At 51.1% G+C, this 17929-nt stretch overlaps 1 protein-coding gene and 1 long non-coding RNA gene across 6 annotated transcripts in view; one reads left to right on the top strand and one right to left on the bottom strand.

Moving 5' to 3' along the window:
* The window catches only part of LOC133078504 (uncharacterized), a 56409-nt gene that overhangs the window by 31535 nt on the left and 6945 nt on the right, over window positions 1-17929 (top strand). For 2 of the 3 annotated variants that reach the window (XR_009697885.1, XR_009697887.1), the window contains 2 exons: window positions 6801-7225; window positions 9365-11979. This is a non-coding gene — a long non-coding RNA (uncharacterized LOC133078504). Of the gene's footprint in view, window positions 1-6800; window positions 7226-9364; window positions 11980-17929 lie in introns of those variants that run through there. The other variant, XR_009697886.1, reaches the window with a different exon arrangement.
* SLC38A7 (solute carrier family 38 member 7) lies at window positions 1844-14645 on the bottom strand. Of its 3 annotated transcripts, XM_061173597.1 has the most exons (12): window positions 14623-14645; window positions 13889-14009; window positions 12366-12787; window positions 11519-11717; window positions 11140-11284; window positions 10150-10248; window positions 9450-9507; window positions 9154-9268; window positions 7676-7823; window positions 6935-7134; window positions 6028-6082; window positions 1844-3813 (listed from the first exon to the last, which is right to left on the bottom strand). In XM_061173597.1, exons 3-12 carry the CDS (start codon window positions 12633-12635, stop codon window positions 3711-3713), a joined length of 1392 nt encoding a protein of 463 aa, XP_061029580.1. In that variant the 5' UTR covers window positions 12636-12787; window positions 13889-14009; window positions 14623-14645; the 3' UTR covers window positions 1844-3710. The 3 variants fall into 3 exon arrangements, with proteins under 3 accessions (XP_061029580.1, XP_061029577.1, XP_061029579.1); XM_061173594.1 differs by having other exon boundaries at window positions 11140-11717; XM_061173596.1 differs by having other exon boundaries at window positions 11140-11717; window positions 12366-12700.

The raw sequence follows: 17929 nt of genomic DNA, 5'->3' as shown, positions 1-17929 counted from the left end.
GGTCAGAAATCATCAGACTGAGAGAGCCTTCTGCTCACTTGTTCATTTATGCACGGCAAGAGGGCTCCAGTTTTACTCCCTGGGCAAACTATGTAACATCTCTCAGCTTTCACTTTTGCATAGAGTTGTCATGAAGACCGAATGTGAGTGATGCAAGTTAAGTGCGGGCACAAAGTAAGAAATCAACAAGTATTAGTTGATACTCATTCATTCATTCGTTCAACAACTATTGAACACTTGCTGACTATGTGCCAGGCCCTGGCTAAGATACCTGATGGACAAGGGAGATGTGACCCTGCTCCCATGGAACTTACAGTCTAACAGGGAGACAGACATTGATTAAGTGCTTACAAGTCTTGACTTGAATGGATAAATTTGGCTCTGCGTTTGCCTGTGGCCTAGATGTAACCTTTCCTTCCCTCTGTTCACTCAGAGAAAGTGAAACCAAACCTCAAGCTCTTGGCCCACTAGGCAGGTGTGAACCGTGGCCCAAAGCTGTCCCACCTGTCTAGTCTTGCAACGTGTTTCCTCCTTGGAGAGGGTCCCCACCTCCACCAGGAGGGAGGGATCTTTGCAAAATACCCAAACAGGGATGGGGAGTGTGGTAGAAGGTGAGCTGGTTCGACTTTATTCTGAGGACCAGGGGGAGCCATTGCAGACCATCCCAGAATGCTCTGCTCTCACCTCTGCTGCTCTCCCACACCCAGGTAATGCTCCGCCGACAATGGCCACTTTCCAGTTCCTCAAATGACCGTGTTCCTCCCATCACAGGGCATTTGCACATGCATTTCCCACAGCCTGGAAAGGTCTCCCCACCTCTCTTCACTTAGTTCATTCTACTCATCACTCAGGGGCCAGCTCATATGTCAATTCCTCCAGGAAGCCTTCCTTGACTCCCCAGGGAAGCTTCAGACCCCCAAATATAACATTCTGTGTTTTCCCTTCTTGGCATTTATCACAACTTGCATGTTTATATTTGTGATGACTTGCTAAGCATCAGTCTTCCCCAGTAGACTGACAGCAGAGCTGGTGTGTTTTGCTGAACATCTTCTCCCCAGCACTGAGCACAGTGACAGGCTCCATAACCAGGACAATAGGGCCTGCTCTCAACACCTGCCTCTGAAAGGACAAAGCGGGGGGGATGCCCAGGGGTTTGACGCTCACCCCAAAACTTGAGGTCAGGGAGGGACATACAACACAGAAGCTAATCTGAGGCTGCAGTGGTGCAGAGAAGACACAGGAAGGGCTTGAGCTAAGGTAGAGGCAGCAGGACAGACCAAGGCGGAGTCCCAAGTCAGTGGGGAAAGTCTGATGGGATGTGGAAGGAGAGAGAAGTGTTAAGAACCACTTGCAGGGGGCTTCCCTGGTGGCGCAGTGGTTGAAAATCTGCCTGCCAATGCAGGGGACACGGGTTCGAGCCCTGGTCCGGGAAGATCCTACATGCCGCGGAGCAACTAGGCCCGTGAGCCACAACTACTGAGCCTGCGCGTCTGGAGCCTGTGCTCCGCAACAAGAGAGGCTGCGACAGTGAGAGGCCCGCGCACCGCGATGAAGAGTGGCCCCCACTTGCCGCAACTAGAGAAAGCCCTCACGCAGAAACGAAGACCCAACACAGCCAAAAATAAAAATAATTTAAAAAAAAAAAATCATCTTAAAAAAAAAAAACCCACTTGCAGGTTTCCGGCTTGGAAAAGGGAGCGTGATGGGCCCATTCTCGAGTAAGGGGTCACAGACGGTGAGGCCAAATGGCCTTATTGCACCCCAACCCCTACTCCCACTCCAGCCCGTCTTCCTCCTGTCAGTGGCCTGGACTGTCCCTGGCACCAGACACAGGCCACACAGCTCAGCAGCACAAGTCCCTTTTTATTAACCATCCTCCCTGGTCTGAATGTGCACAAGTAGAAAAGAAACAGTAAAATGCCCTGGCAGAGAGGGCAGGGGAAGGTGCTCCTGAGGTTAGGCCAGATTCCAGCTCATTTTCCCCTTACATCCCCCCACCCCTCACTGAAATCCAACATTAGGAGGCAGTGCAGCCCTGCTGATGATGGGCCGTCCTCCTAACTGTATCCAGGGTGGGCACTGGCAGGGCCTGGTGCTGTGCAGCAGGCTGAGAGAAAACGGCCATGTGGGTCTGGCCCCCAGGGAACATGAGGAAAGGCAGGTCACCCAGTCCGGGGGTCTGAGCACAAGGCTATTTGGCCCCCATGAGCCTCTGCTTCTTCTGTCTCACGGCCCTGAGGGCAGGGATCCCTCTCACCCCACCACTGCATTCAGAGGTTTTAGGCACGAGGGGCCAGGGAAAATGCTGGGTGTTCCAGGCAGAGGAAGCCTAATACGGTGCCTAGGGTTGGCCTAAGTGAGTGGCCAAGGTGTTCAAAATATGAAAGGGGAAAATATCCTTCCTCACCCCGCCTGGGGCACAACATAGGCGTGACCTCAGTGTGACCGACAGGCCTCCGAGGCCAGGCCTGATAGACGTGTGGAGCTGAGGAAGTGGACGAGAGAGTGTTTGTTCCACCCCCACCCCCATACTTATGTGAACAGGAGAGACTGAGCTACATAGAAAAATGGGGTGGTGGTGAAGAGGTGATGGGGGACAGGAGCAGACAAGATCCAGACTGGAAGGGAAACTTTTAGGCTGGCGTGACTACACTCAGATGTTGCCCAGTCAGCGGCCACTCAGCTGTCTTTCTTGTCTCCAGGGTACCAGGCTGGGTTGGCAGGAAAGGGGGGGACGTGCAGGGCAGGGAGAAGAGAAGCAGCCATTCAAAGTGAAGATGCCAGACAGGTTCACCTTGATCCTCACCAGCCCAGCCTGTATGGGGTTCCCAGCATGCTCCCTCACCCACCCTTGTGCCTCTGAAAAGAGGGACCCATCAGGAATCTGAGAGAGAAAAGCACACTCCCCGCCTTGGGGAAAGTTAAGGGAGTACTCACAGCACCGTGGCACGGGACGGCCCCTGGCCCCTGGCTCAGAGCTGGGCTGGCGCCGTTTGTAAACATTAGACTTGGTGATGCCTGGGGATGGAGGAGCAGAGGGACGCCTGGACCATCAGGTCCGGGTAAAAAGACAGGGTGAGGCCCCAAAAGGCTTGGGAAATGTCAACCAGCCACGGGCAATAGGGCTCTCAGGCTCACCGCAGCCCCAGGAGGCAGTGGACAAGGCATCAATCTGCCTGCCTCGCCGCACCTGTATGACTTCAGTGCTACCTTTGGAACTTGCCGGAGGAAGCCACTGCTGGCTGGGCTGCCGACAGACTGGAGCAGGCACTGAGTCCCGGGGTAATGAGCACAGCCCCTACCCAGGGCAGGCTTCTCTGTGGAGGATGGCAGCCCTTGGTCCACACTGTTTCTCCAGAGGGAAGTCAGGCTGAGTTGTTTCTTCCAACACCTACCAACTCTCTTCACCCATGGCTTCCAGGCGTGGAGAAGTTGAGAGGTGGAAGAGGGGGGAAGGTTCTTCTGTGACACGAGACCTCCTCCTACCATCCATGGCACTGCCAGGATGCGGGGGCAGGAAGGGAGCTGGGTTTGAGCTGTCCAGGTGTGTGGGGCCTGATTTCACCCCAGAACTGTCCCTGGAAAAGGATGTCCAGATGTCATCCCACCAGGAGAGGGGAATGATGCCGGACTCAGGGTGGTCCTGAAGCTCTACAAGATGGGTTCCAGGGTCCAATGGCAAAGGCCAAGAATTCCCTGGGAGGCAGTGGTTATGCCAAGAGATCCACAAAAATGGCGTTGGCTGTGGTCTGGCCGAAGATGAAGGCTCCCAGGGTGACCAAGAGGACTCCGTAACTGACCATCGCCCACCAGCTGTAGAGCAGAGGGTGAGAGAGGGCCTGGTCAGTCAACCCACTTGTGACTTTGCCGACTTCCATATATATATATATATATCAGTTAATTACTGTAATTACTTATACCACTTCTCCTGTGGGTAGAGCACTTCCTACTTTTCAACGACTTTCATACAACGGTTTATGAGGCTGGGTGTATGATCCCTAGACCATGGGTAAAGAGGCCAAGACCTAATGGGATTAATTGACTGGTCACAGCACACCAAGGGCAGGACCAGAATTAGAATGCATGTCTCCTGGGACTTCCCTGGTGGTCCAGTGGCTAAGACTCCGAGCTCCCAATGCAGGGGGCCCAGATTCCATCCCTGATCAGGGAACTAGATCCCACATGCCGCAACTAAGAGTTCGCATGCTGCAACTAAAGACCCTCGCGTGCCACAACTAAAGATCCTGCATGCTGCAACTAAAAGATCCCGCATGCCATAACGGAAGATCCCACGTGCTGCAACTAAGACATGGCACAGCCAAATAAATAAATAAATATTAAAAAAAAAATGCATATCTCCTGATGGAAAGATGGTCAGGAAAAAGCAGGTCACATGGAGTGATCCAGTTCATTAAATAAATAAATAAATAAAAAAGCAGACATCTGCAAAGATGTGTCAAAAATAGCTACAGGGTTATAACTGGAATTTTTTCTTTCTTTCTTTTTTTTTTTTCCTTTTTTTGCCCGCCTGGCTTGTGGGATCTTAATTCCCTGACCAGGGATTGAACCCATGCCCTCAGCAGTGAAAGCACAGAGTCCTAACCTCTGGACCGCCAGGAAATTCCCTGGTTATATCTGGATATTAAAGGTGATTATTATTTTCTTCCTTAGACTTGTCTGTATTTTTAAAGTTTTCTATAACCAATGAGTATTACTTGCACGATAATTTTTTTTAAAAGCATGCAACCTGGTCATAATCTCTCTACCATTCAGGGACATACACGTATTAAAACAATGTAATGTTTTGCAAAATGTGGCCTATACACACAATGGAATATTATTCAGCCTTAAAAAGGAAGGACGTTCTGACACCTGCTACAACATAGATGGACCTTGAGGACATTATGCTAAGTGAAAGAAGCCAGGTACAAAAATAAATACTGTATAATTCCAGTTACATGAGGTACCTAGAGGAGTCAAATTCACACAGACAGAAAGTAGAATGGTAGGGGCATGGGCAAGGGGAGAGGGAATGGGGAATTATTGTTTAATGGGTACAGAATTTCAGTTTAGGATGATGAAAAAGCTCTGGAGGTAGATGGTGGTGATGGTTACACAAAAATATGAATGCACTTAATATCTGAACACTTTAAAATGGTAAAAATGGTTAATTTTTAAAAAAATGTAGTGTTTTGTATCCATTAGACTAACAAATATTGAAAAGGCCGCTATATACAGTGCTGGCAGGGGTGTGGGGAACAGGGCACTTTCATTCACTGCTCCTGGGACTCTGAGTGGTACTGCCTTTTTGGAGGGTAATTTGAACCCATGTGCCAGAGTAAAAATGAGCATGCCTTACGATGGAGCAATTTCCTTCTAAGAATCGATGCTACTGAGATCCTCGAACAGCTGTGCCAAGGTGTACATGCAGAAGTGTGTTCACATTCAGGACACATTCAAACAGCAAAATATTCTACGGCCGAAGCAGTAGATCTTCTTGTGTGGACATAGAATGATCTCCAAAATACATGGTTAAGTGAAAAAAGCAAGTGGCAGAAAAATGTGTCTGGCATGAAACCATTTTTGAAAAAACCTAACCAGACACAAAACCCCATGTGTTTGTGTATACACATGCATAGCTTTGTGTACACAGACACATATGCACACACAGAAACAGTCTACAAGGGCACAGGCTGTGCTGATCTCATGGAGCTCTCTCAGGAGAAGGGAGAGGTGGGGAGCAGGCTGTGGGGAAAGAGGGACTTCCACTTTTTTCTCTAAAATCCTCAGTAGTTGATGACTAATAAGAACCTGCTGTATAAAAAAATAAATAAAATAAAATTCAAAAATTCAAAAAAAAATAATCCTCAGTAGTGTTTGAACTGTTACAACTAACATGTTACCCATTTTAAAAGAAGTATTTAAAAAAGTTTTTCAAAGTACACAAGTCTCCTGACTCCTGTCCATTTAAAGGCCACCCCCATCCAGTACCTCCCTGAGAGGACCACGGGCCGGGCCCTGCTTTACCTGGCTGGCTTGACTTCCTCCATCTCAGAGAGTTTGGCTTGAATGAGGCACAGCCCTAGAAGAGAAGAGGTGGCCCCGAGAGCTTGGGTGGGCCCCCCCACCCCCGGCAGTCCAGCCTCCCCCTTTGCCAGGGGCGGTGGCAGTGAGTGGAGAAAGGCCTGTGTTTACTCCTCCACACATTCCGCCTCTGTCTCCACTCTGCACCCAGCTGGAGGCCTGGCATCTGGTCTCCCAGGAGGGGCCAGCACCTGCCAGGCACCCCTTGGGCTGCATGCAAGCCCCAGAGCTAAAGGGGCAGCACTGGGAGGTGACTCAGAGGTGTCTACATTGCAGGGCCCTTCCCAGTGCACTTCTGAGCAGATGTGGCCCCCTTGCTCCAAGCAAAGTGGCAAGGGATTTCCAGGTGGCCTCCTGGAGAGAAGTAAGCTGGGTACAGGCAGAACTCATGACTGGGCAGATAGGACAGTTCCCCAGGGATCTGGTGGCAGACTGTGTCTGAAACTCAGGTCTCCCGACCCATGTCAGAGAGCCACCACCAGACCCTAATTACCCTGTCATGGGCTGACCCAGCCAGATCCCTGATAGTCGGGGAGTAACAGGTACTTGAATGAAGAGTTAAGAGTACAGGCTGTGGACCTAGACAGACTTGGGTTTGAAAAGGTTCTATTATTCTTTAGTTGAGTTTGTTAACCTCTAGGCAAGCTTGTTACCCTCTCTGATCCTCACACCTCCTCACCAGTACAATGGAGATGACAACTACACCTTCTTTGCAGGAGATAACGCTTAAACATGCCAGAGCCTGGAGTGGGTGAGCAATAAACGCTGGTGATGATCCTCCCCGGAAGGTGACGAGCTCAGGCCAGGAGGCCCTGGGAGAGAGTGCTGCGGGGATGCCAGGGGTCCACACCTGGGAAGACGAAGATGAAGCAGGCGGCCAGGCCTCCAATGACCGAGATGACCTTGCCGATGTCAGGGATGAAGAGCGCCAGCAGCAGGGTGAGCAGGAACCAGACCAGCGTCTGTAGTACTCGCCGCCGCCGCTCCCGCCCCACGTCCTCCTCCACCGGCATCCCCTGGTAGCGCAGCCACAGGCCTTCGACCACCGCCCTGCCCACACGGAGAGCGGCTCAGAGGCACCCCTGCTAACAGCTCCCCACCTCCAGCCATGGGGCCAGACCCCCGACTGGGTGGATTGCAGGTAAGACTCTAACCCCTGAGCCTCAGTTTCCTCTTCTTTGAAATGGGCCTAGCAGCCCTCTTCTCAGGGTTGCCGTGAGGACCGGACGGGATGGTGAACGTGAACGGCTTAGTGCCTTGCCTGGCCCAGGACTAGCACGACCCATGGGAACATATACTTCTAGTCTCCTGAGAAGGAGGGTCTGGGGCACCCAGAAAGCAGGGTGTTCAGGAAAGGATCTGGACTAGAGGTTCTCCGAGGACTCACAGAATGTTCTGGTGACTCTGGGACAAAGGGGGCCCCCAAAGACCCGGCTGGGGGTACTTGCAGGGCCATGCTAGGCACTGACTCTTTCCTCTGGGCTTCCGGTTCTCCTTCTATAAAATGGATTCTACACAAGGCCCATGTTCAAAGGGCTTTCAGGGGCCCTGGTGAAAGGGAGCACCCCGGCGGGGTGGGGAGGGGACTCACCGCCCACAGAAGTGCAGGATGGGGTAGGAGGTCAGCACGCTCAGGATGATGAAGGCGCGGGCGACGGCCACAGCCATGTCCTCCGACGGGTAGGACAGGAGCACGTCGGGGTCCACAGCAGCTCCAAAGGTCAGGAAACCGCAGATGCCTGAGGGCAGGGACAAGAGGGCTGGGTCCAGGCGACCCTCGGAGGGTTAGGTTAGGGCGATGGACCGTTCACCGTTCGGTCCAACAGCAGAGGGGGAGATGACGGAGCAGCTCTGGAGGCTAACACTGAGGCTCAGAGGGGTGTCGAGGCTGGGATCAGAAGCCTCCCTCCCTGACTTCTCACATCTCCCACCCCCACACCGTCACCTTTCTGATCTTGAACTCACCCAGAGCTTCTGCGTTAACCTTCTGTCTGCCCATCTCCTCATCATTCAGGTCTCAGCTCCGTTGTCCCCTCCTCAGAGAATGCTTCCCCGCCCAGCCCATCCACAATAATCCCTGCCCCCAGGCCCTCACACCACCCTGTTCTGTGTTCTTCAGAGCACTCCTCTCTCTTGGAACTTTTTTTTTTTTACTTGTTTATTGTCTGTCTCCCTCAACCAGAACACGAGCCCCAGGAGAACGGGACTCTGCCTATTTGCCACCCTTGTTCCTGTCTGTGTCTTCAGAAACTAGAACAGTGCTGGTCCTGAGAACCATCTGTGGAAGGAACCACAGGGCCATTCTTTGTAGTCTCCCAGTCCTGCTCCCTCACCCAAACCATTTTCTACCCAACACCCAGAGCCGTGTGTCCCCGAGCCACACCCCTGCTGAAACGCTTCCTCTCTGCCTCCCAACAGTCCTCAAGGATCTGGCTGTGTTCCCTGTCTGGCCGTGCTGCCCGCCACCCACCCTCAACTCGCTCCACTCCAGCTATGCAGACCTTCTTCTGTCCTGGCCTCAGGGACTTGGCGTTTTCTGGTTCCTCTGTCTGGAATGCTTTTCCCCCAGCTCTTCAGATTCTAGCTCCTTCTCATGATTTGGGCTTCCCCAATGGCCACCTCCTCAGAGGGGAGCCATCTGTGACCTACCCACCAAAGCCAACCCCACTCAGTCCCACTCACAGCTTCCCTGTTTCCCTGTTACCATGGCACTCACCACTGTCTAGATTTCCTTCTGATTCCTGACTTACTCCTGGAAGACTCTCTCTCTGACTAGACTGTCAATTCCATGAGGGCAGGACCGGGTCTATCTCCATGGCATCCCCCATGCTGAGAAAGTTCCTGGGACTTACTAGGCACCCACTGAGAGCTGTTGAATGAATGCATGCATACATCTTTCTCATTTGGGCAGGAGGCCCAAGGTGGCCCAAGTTCAAGGCAGTGCCTACAGAAGTGTCTGACGTGTTGGGAGTGCAGGGCTGTCCCCAGGAAATCCTGGGCCAGATGACTTGGGGACAAAGAGGGAAAGTGGGAGCCCTCTAAGCCCCGCCCCCGGAGGGGAGCACTCACCTGTGCCCATGTAGACAGCGAGGGCTATGACCATGGCGGCTGTCACCACCCCACCCCAGGTCTTCACCTCAGGCCGCCGCATGCTGTTGAAGACGGGTACACTGCTCACGTGGCACTGTCAGGGTGAAGGGCAGGGTCATGGTGGGCAAGTGACCTCACCCCCAAGGATAAGGGGCAAGTCCTGGGGCCCCCACTCCGTCCTTCCTTCCAGGACTCCCCCATCCTGCCTGTAACGTGGATTCCATCCCAGGATGGGGAGTGAGCTAAGGGGACAAAAGGGACCTTGCAACTAGCACCTGAAATCCGAAGCAGATGGTGGGCATGGCATTGAACACGGCTATCCAGGAAGCTGGCCTGCGGACAAACACACAAGATGCTGCTGCCCAGGAACCCCTCAGGGTCACCAACCGCCGCCATGCTCTTGCTCTTCATTCAGCCCCCCACGGCCTCCACCAGCCAGCATGCACACATTCAACCCACAGAAGTCTGGGAACTGGGAGAGGACACATTTACAGGTCAGTAAACTAGGGCTCTGGAAGGCCCTCCTGGGACCAAAATCCAGAATTTTGGGCTCTTGCACTTGGGCTTTTGCTTCTCTGATTTGTTCCTTTCACGAAAAAAGAAACTTTTTTTTTTTAATTAAGAAAATTGATTCATCCTCACATGGAAGATACAGATATTACAGATAAGCACATGTTGAAACAAATGTGCAATTCCACCTTGGCAGTTTCCATAACCTGAGGACTAGTCTCACATTGGCTCATCTGTTGGACATTAGTGGCAAAGTCTCCCTCATTCCCAGCTGTCACTCTTCTCTCCAGTAAAAAGAGATCAGGACCTCTTGCCTCCTTCCTAAAATGACCAAAGAGTCAAGCCCCGATGAGCTAATGAGCCTTGGGAAGAGCACCTGTGCGGCTTTTTGATGCCTGACCCAGCACCTCCTGGGGCCCGAGTGGCAGCTTCTACCCCATGTGTCTCCCGGGGGCCCTCACCCACCTGTTCAGGATGTCCGCTGGGGTCATCTCTTTATCAGGCCAGATGTATTTGATGATAACGATGGCAGTGACATACCAGGTGCCCACGACGCTCAGGAAGCTGCCAGGAAGGATAGATTAAGCTTCCTCCTCCCTAGCCCCAGCTGCCTTTTCTCTCATTCCATCCCCAGGGACATCCACCCTTAACTTTAGTGACCACAAGTGTCTAATGAACCAACTGGGAGACTATCCCAAACAAAGACTCAAAAAATGCATGAGAAATAAGTTTCAGAGAAACAAGCCACATTTAGGAAGCCAAGAGGGGACCAGACTGACACTTGTGGCCATTAGGAAATGAGGTGGTTCAGCTCCATGGCTCAGAGACCACAGCAGGGGGCTGGGCTTCAAAGCACATCTGCTACTTCAATCAGAGCAGCCCAGATTTGGCGAGAGGTGCAAGCAGGGCCTTTGAGAAGTAGGAGATGCTGGAGGGTTGAAGGCACAAATACTGGGAAGTCAACATTAAAGGAAACCTTGGAGACACTGAGTGTGACCCCTTCGATAAAGGATCACAGGAAACAGCTTAGAATCCCATAGCTTTTCAGACTCTGAGCCAGGAAGCTAGTCCCTTCCCTTCATACCAAGCTGCATGGAAAATGCTGCCAGGCTGACAATCTCAAATGATCAAGAATCCCATCCTCCGTGGGAAAGACAAGGCCCAGGCTAGGAGACTGCCTTCACACATGATTATCACCCATCCCTTCTTTGACAAGGACATTTGGAACTGAATCTCTCACTGATGCAAAGAGCCACTGTCTCCCTTGCTGCTGACACAAAAGGAAGGTCTTATGCTGGAACCCCTGCAAGCCCCGGTCTACCCTGCCTTGCCCACTCTTGCTGCCCCAGGAGATGAGGTGGCATGGAGGAGAGGGGTTCCCCTGCAGCCCTTGGGTCTCCAGCTGCCTGTGATCAGAGCTTCTGTCCAGCGCAGGCTGGGGTGGGGCCTCCGAACCTGGCATATTTCTGGAAGCCGATCTCCCTGGGGATGGAAAGGGGCAGGATGAAGAGGAAGGCAGTGAGGCTGATGGTGAACTTGCGGTCTGTGTACCAGGGGCTGCCGCCGGCCCCCTCAGGCTCCTTTGCCATCACAGCTATAACTGCACAGGGAGGAAGGAGGGAACGTGATGCCAGGCTACTGCAGGGTGTGGTCCTCCACCTCTGCTGGGACCTCCATCTGTCTAATGGGCCCAGCAGCCATGAGGGAGGATTCCCAGATGAATGCCGGGCCCAGGCCAGGCCTTGGGCAGGTGTTCCATGCTCTTTCCCGCCCACCGCATGACCCCCAGGGCTGAGGGGGGGGGGACGAGGTAGGTACTGAGGGGGGACCTCACTCTTGTCCTGCTGGTCCCCGATGATGATGAGGAAGGCGATGCACGTCCCGAAGGTGTAGGTGGCAATGGCCACCTCACACAGCACGCCTGTCAGCTTGCCACACACAGCCCACACCACCTCCTGGTAGGTCCTCTCATTGCTGGCCTGGGAGCAGTAGGCCAGGATGACGAGGCCACTGATGATGAAAACCAGCATGGCCTGCAGGCAGGGGCGGAGCAAGAGGGTGTGGGAAAGGCCTGGCAGCAAAGAGCAGCCTGGTCTTGCTCAGCACTTACTGGCCCGGTGTCCAATGCCCATCTGGCAAATTAGCCTTATCTTGCAGGGCAATTTTAATAGATTACTGGAGTTGAGATTTTCTTTAAAAACAAAAAATTTTGAGGAAAATTTCAAACATACGCAAAAGTAGACAGAATGGTATAATGGACCCCTGTGTACCCATCACTCAAATTCAAAAATCATCAATTCACAGCCAATCTTGTTTCATCTATTCCCTCTCCCACTCTGGATTATTTTGAAGAAAATACGAGCTATCATATCATTTCATCAGTAAATATTTCAGCACGGCTCTAAGGTATGGGCCTGCTTTTTAAACATAACCACGAAATTATTAAATATGCAGTCGATGTCCAAACTTCCCTGATAGCTGGGAAGGCTTTTGAAGCCTCATCTGGGCTCAAAGGAAAGAATGCTGGAATAGATTAGTAATGTCTGCCATGTGTGACGGAGGGGAGAGTGGTAGCATGTGTCTCCAACTGACCACTCCTGATCCAGAGCCTCCCTTTTGAGGTGAAGAGCCCAGACCCACCACTCGAACTGCACCTTTGCCCACCAGGCCCGCTCACTCACCATCTGCAGCGTGATGCCAGCTGCCACTCCCCCGGCAGTGCTGAAGGCTGCTGGGAAGTTGAGCAGCCCTGCGCCCAGGCAGGCGTTGACAACGATGAAGATGGCTCCAAGTGTGGAAGTGGTGCCTCTGCCCAGACCCCCAGGAAGGGCCTCCCCCTCACTCTTGGGGGCTATGTCCACAGAGGGACTCTGCAGCAGACGGGCACGCTCCCCGGAGTCTGTGCTTAAGCCCCACTCGCCAAGGTCACTGTTGATGCTGACCTGGGCCATGGCCCTGGGAGTCCTGTTCCTGCAGGGTCTGTGGGTTCTGTCTCACGACCACATGCCCTGGGGAGCTGAGGGAACACGTTCAGCTGGAGGGTGCCACCAGCCTGTTTGGGGCTGTTATCCTAGGAGGCCTGTGGGCTCTGGCTCTCCTCAACCTAGATGGGAAAGGCAGGTACTACTGTTATCCCAAGAGACACACAGAAAGGTGAAACAACTTTCCCAAGGTCAGATGGCTGAGATCCAAACCCGGGTGTGCCTCTGTGCAGAACACTGCACTGGGTGCCACAGTGTGATGGCAGAGACAGAAATGTGTCAGACGTAATTCCTGCCTGCTTCAGGCCTACAGACCTATCAGGTAAATAAGACATAAACACAGAAGAGGGGTACTGATATGTCAGCACTAGAGGCCATGCATCGGGCAGGAGTGTCACGGACATATCTCATTCATTCCTAATGACAGTGGTCATAAGGTTCAGAGAGATCAGATCACTCATCCAGGGTCACATAGTAGCAAGTTGCAAAGCAGGATTTAGATCCAGATCTGTCTGGCTTCCTAATTTGTTTCTACACTACAGGGTCGCAAGAACAATCCTCACCCAGAACTGTGGGTATTTCAATTTCTTACAGCCCAGCATACCTCCCTCCAGAGTCTAAATTCTGTGGAGCTTTCAAAGCCCTTCAAAATTTAGGCCAATTCTTACTTTTCTCCCCACATGCCTGACCTAACCACTGCCCATTACAGGGGCATCCCCTCCAATGCCCCCAGCACACTGGGGGGTTTAGAATGGCTAGCAAGGCCTCTTGGGTAGTCAGATGCTTGCCATTGCTCCTCCTGTGATGGTTGAACAAAGTTGGGAGCCTTAAACTCATTAGAGAGAAAAGGGGGAGTTTTGGTGCTCTCAGACATCTGTCACCAAGCATGCAACCAAGGGACACAGCTCCAGGGGAAATGTCTCCCTGCTGGCTCCAAGTCCAGAAAGATCAGTCAGATGCCACAGGGCTTCTTCCTCTTGTGCAACCTGCCACCCAGCCAGCAACTCAGCAAAAAATCAAAGCAGTGAGCAGTGGAGGCAGTTTTGGTCTCCCAAGTTTCCAGCATAGCTCCAGAGAGAGCCCTGCAAAGTTAGCGCTACTTGAGCCGTGAGACCCTGTCCTCCATCCTGCTCACATCCCAGACGCAGAGGTCTCTGCATTGGTCTGAAATCTCTCAGCCTCCCCTCCCCTCAAACTACTCTGCTCCATGGTCCCCAGCTTACCTGCTCTTTCCACCCCTCCGGCTTTGGTGGAGGGACTTACAGCTCCTTCTCCCCAAAGATCTGGGATCTGATTCTCCTCACTTCCCTCTCTGCCCCCAGTTTCTTCTTTCTCAAACTGTACCTAAAATTTGTCAGCAGAGAAAGAGTCTGAGCTGTTTCTGTGCGGGTCAGCAGAGTGAAGGGAACCGAGGCGCTCTGACTGACTCACGGAGTGGAGCAGCAGCTCAGTTAGGGAAACAGGCCCGCGGAGGGAAAGAGGCTAGACTGTCACAGCGGCAGAGCCAGAACTAGAACCCTGATGCCCGCACGCTCAGGCCAGAGCTGTAACCACTGCACTAGGCCCCTCAGATCCCAACCGGAGCAGGTTCCCAGGCCAGCCTGGGGCTGGATCCCAGCAATACGAGGGGTGGGCTGCACTGGAAGGTGGGCCAGGGCGGGGGGGTGGGGGCGATCCTCAGGCCTGAAGCGAGGAGAGTGGGCTGCTGTGGGGTAAACTGGGGAGGGGCTCCGGCGCTCCATCCGGGCCTAGGACTGATTAGGTGGAGACTAGGTGGGGACAGGCCGGGCTAAGGCGCGGCAAGGGCGGGCCGGCCGACCGAAGGCGGGTGTGGGGCGGAGGACGCCGGGCTGCAGAGCCCTGCAGGGAGTGAGCAGGGCTCTGCCGCGGTGGCGGCCCTGGGGACCCAGGGACCTAACGTTTCCACCTCCACCAACCTGTACCTCCTTTCACTTACCTGCGGTGCTTGGAGCCCGGGCCGGCTGCGGAGACACGTGAGCAGCAGTCACATGACCGCCGGGGCTGGGGCGGACCGCGGGGCACACTGGGAGCTGTAGTTTTCGGCAGGCGTTAGTCTTGGACACCAGCTCTCCAATCCTCAACCCAACTGCATTGCCCCAAACCAGCCTCGGCCCCCAGCCCGCCCGTGTTTATCCTGTTACTTTAGTCCTGGCCTCTTGGCCAAGCCACACCTCCTGCCTCCTAGCAAGAGCGTTAGTAGGTTTGGTGTCTTTGCCAGCACGGATGCTGTGGGCCAGAGCTATTTGGCCTCATTATCCTACTTTGTCTCCCTTCTTACGTTCACACCCACAGCCAGTGACCCTGGACTTTTTCACTAGGGACTGCGAGGGGTCATTTGTACCTCCTTGAGCTGTGGCTGGCCTGAGGGTTGTTCATGACTATAACCCCAGGGCCTAGATTCTACAATTGGGGATCTGAGGCATTGGTGTCACTCACATAAATAAATATTTGTTGAATGAAGGAATGGGTGTCCAGAGACCTGGCTTCTGTTTGTGGCTGTGTGCCACTTGCAAGCTGTCACATAATCTTTGGCATTCCAATGTCTTCATCTATGTTATGTCCTCTCCATGCATCAAAGGTCCTTGCTGATGAGGTCCTGTGTACTGTTTACCCAGTTTCCCTCAATGGTGACATTTTGCAAAACTATCGTACCATATCACAACCAGGATACTGACATTGACACAATCCACTGATCATGTTCAGATTTCCTCAGTTATATTTATAGTCATTTTTTGGTGTGTATTTAGTTCTATACAACTTAATCATGTGTAGGGTTTACACCACATTCAAGATTCTGAACATTTCCATCACCACAAGGATCCCTCCTGTTACCCTTTTATAACCACACTCACCTCCCTCCAGCAAGGCCCCCCTTCTGTAACTCCTCGCAATCACTAATCTGTTCTCCATTTCTAAGTTTGTCATTTCAAAGAATGTTATATAAATGGAATCATACAGTCTGCAACTTTTTAGAATTGGCTATTTTTACTCAGCATAATTTCCCAGAGACTCATGCAGTGTGTCTATGTTTTATTTATTACTGAGTAACAATATTCCATGGTATCTGCAGTTTGTGCAACTAATTACTTTTGAAGGACATCTGAGCTGTTGCAGGTTTTTTAAAACATAAATAACAGCTTTATTGAGATTTATGAATTTTACCAAAAAATTTATACTTTCAGTGCCCAATACAGTGGTTTTTAGTATATTCAGTTTTGCAATCATTGCCACTATCTAATATCAGAACATTGTTATCACTCCCCCCAAAACCCTGTAACCATTAGCAGTCACTCTCCATTCATCCCTCCCCCAGGCCCCTGGCAACCACTCATCTACCTTGTGCTCTGGATGAGCTGTTTTCAAGGTTCATCCATGTTGAAGCATATATTAGTACTTTATTCCTTTTTATTGCCAAGTAATATTACATGTATGTATGTGTATGGCTATATCACATCTTGTTTATTCATTCATCAGTTGTTGGGACATTTGTGGTTTCCATTTTTTAGCCATTATGAATAATGCCACAATGAATGTTGAGGTACACTTTTTTTGTGCACACGTTTTCATTTATTTTAGGTATATATGTAGAATTGCTGGGTCAAATGGTAACTCTGTTTAACCTTTTGAGAAATTGCCAGACTGTTTTCTTTTTTTTTTTTAATATATTTATTTATTTTATTTATTTTTGGCTGCGTTGGGTCTTGTTGCTGTGTGCGGGCTTTCTCTAGTTGCGGTGAGTGGGGGCTACTCTTCGTTGCAGTGCATGGACTTCTCATTGCGGTGGCTTCTCTTGCTGCGGAGCACAGGCTCTAGGCGCGCAGGCTTCAGTAGTTGTGGCATGCAGGCTCAGTAGTTGTGGCTCGCGGGCTCTAGAGCACGGGCTCAGTAGTTGTGGTGCATGGGCTTAGTTGCTCCGCGGCATGTGGGATCTCCCCGGACCAGGGCTCGAACCCGTGTCCCCTGCACTGGCAGGCGGATTCTTAACCACTGCGCCACCAGGGAAGCCCTGCCAGACTGTTTTCTAAAGCAACTGCACCATTTTACCTTCTGACCAACAGTGTATAAGGGTTCTAGTTTCCCCATATCCCTGATAACCCTTGTTATTGTCTGATTATAGCCATCCGAGTGGGTATGAAGTGATTCTCATTGTGGTTTTGAGTTGCATTTCCCTGATGACTCATGTTAGCATCTTTTCATGTGCTTATTGGCCATTAGTATGTCTTCTATGAAGAAGTGTCTATTCAGATCCCCTTTTTATTATCAAGTTGTCAGAGTTCTTTATATATTCTGGATACAAATCCCTTATCAGTTATGTGATTTGCAATATTATTCTCAACCTTTCTATAAGACTGTCATTTAAAAAAAGAAAAAGTTGGTCTTTCAGTTATTAGATATAAATAAACCAATAATTTCTATTAAAATTTTTTTCCAATCAACTATACTCCAATAAAAATTAATTTAAAAAATTTCCACAGCCTAGAAGTAAGGAATAAAGTTTCAAACAAAATTCTCAAGTTGGCTGAGTGAGCTGGACTTTGGCTGTTTAGATGTAAGCCTAAGGCAGTTGTTATAATAGCACCCAATGGCTGGCCCATGTGTCAGCTGTATCTGTACCACCTAGAAAGTTTTCTTTTTCTCATTAAAAAAAAATAGATTTGCAAGCCTTACCTGAGACATATTGAGTCAGAGTGCCTAGAGGTACGGCCAGGGAACTAATATTAAAAAAAAAAAAAAAAAAATCCAGATTTGGGAACTATCCTACCTCAAATGATGGTGAAACAAGGCGTGACTACTCTTTCTGGGCAGGCAAGCTACCTCCTCCATCAAGTGGAAGAACATCTTAGACCCTAGTAGGAAATGAGGAAAAGGTTGATGGCCAACAGACTGAACTGTGAGAAAAACATCAGGTTCACACCCTACACAACTTTTCAGTGAGGAATAGGACTTGGTCCAGGGTGAGCTGGAAATACATGCGTTTAAAAATAATAAGGTCAGTCGGGTGGTCAAGTTCCTTTTCCAGCTGAGGTCTTGGCAGCCAACTTTCAATCATTTTGGCTCCAGACAGGGAGACTTAAAGCAGTTTCTTCTAAGCTAGGCAGTCATCTCCTTTACAGAGCAGCTGACTAATATGTTTACTGTTTCCCCGTTTAAGATAGTTTCCCAAAGACATCCGGTGAATCAGTCCATTCACTTAACCTTTTACCACCTTGGTGTATCCATTAGCAATAGGAACACAGAGAGCC

Source organism: Eubalaena glacialis, chromosome 18, assembly GCF_028564815.1.
Source record: "Eubalaena glacialis isolate mEubGla1 chromosome 18, mEubGla1.1.hap2.+ XY, whole genome shotgun sequence".
Taxonomy (NCBI): domain Eukaryota; kingdom Metazoa; phylum Chordata; class Mammalia; order Artiodactyla; family Balaenidae; genus Eubalaena; species Eubalaena glacialis.
Note: the sequence above shows the minus strand (reverse complement) of the source record. Positions and strands in the feature narration are given on the sequence as shown.

Excerpts from the sequence above, each read along its gene's own strand:
- SLC38A7 (XM_061173594.1), bottom strand. The coding sequence starts at position 12,635 with ATGGCCCAGGTCAGCATCAACAGTGACCTTGGCGAGTGGGGCTTAAGC. Across the intron at positions 9,269-9,449 it reads CCATCTGCTTCGGATTTCAG|TGCCACGTGAGCAGTGTACC; the intron begins GTGCTAGTTGCA and ends TCACCCTGACAG. Across the intron at positions 7,135-7,675 it reads ATCCTGCACTTCTGTGGGCG|GGCGGTGGTCGAAGGCCTGT; the intron begins GTGAGTCCCCTC and ends CCGTGTGGGCAG.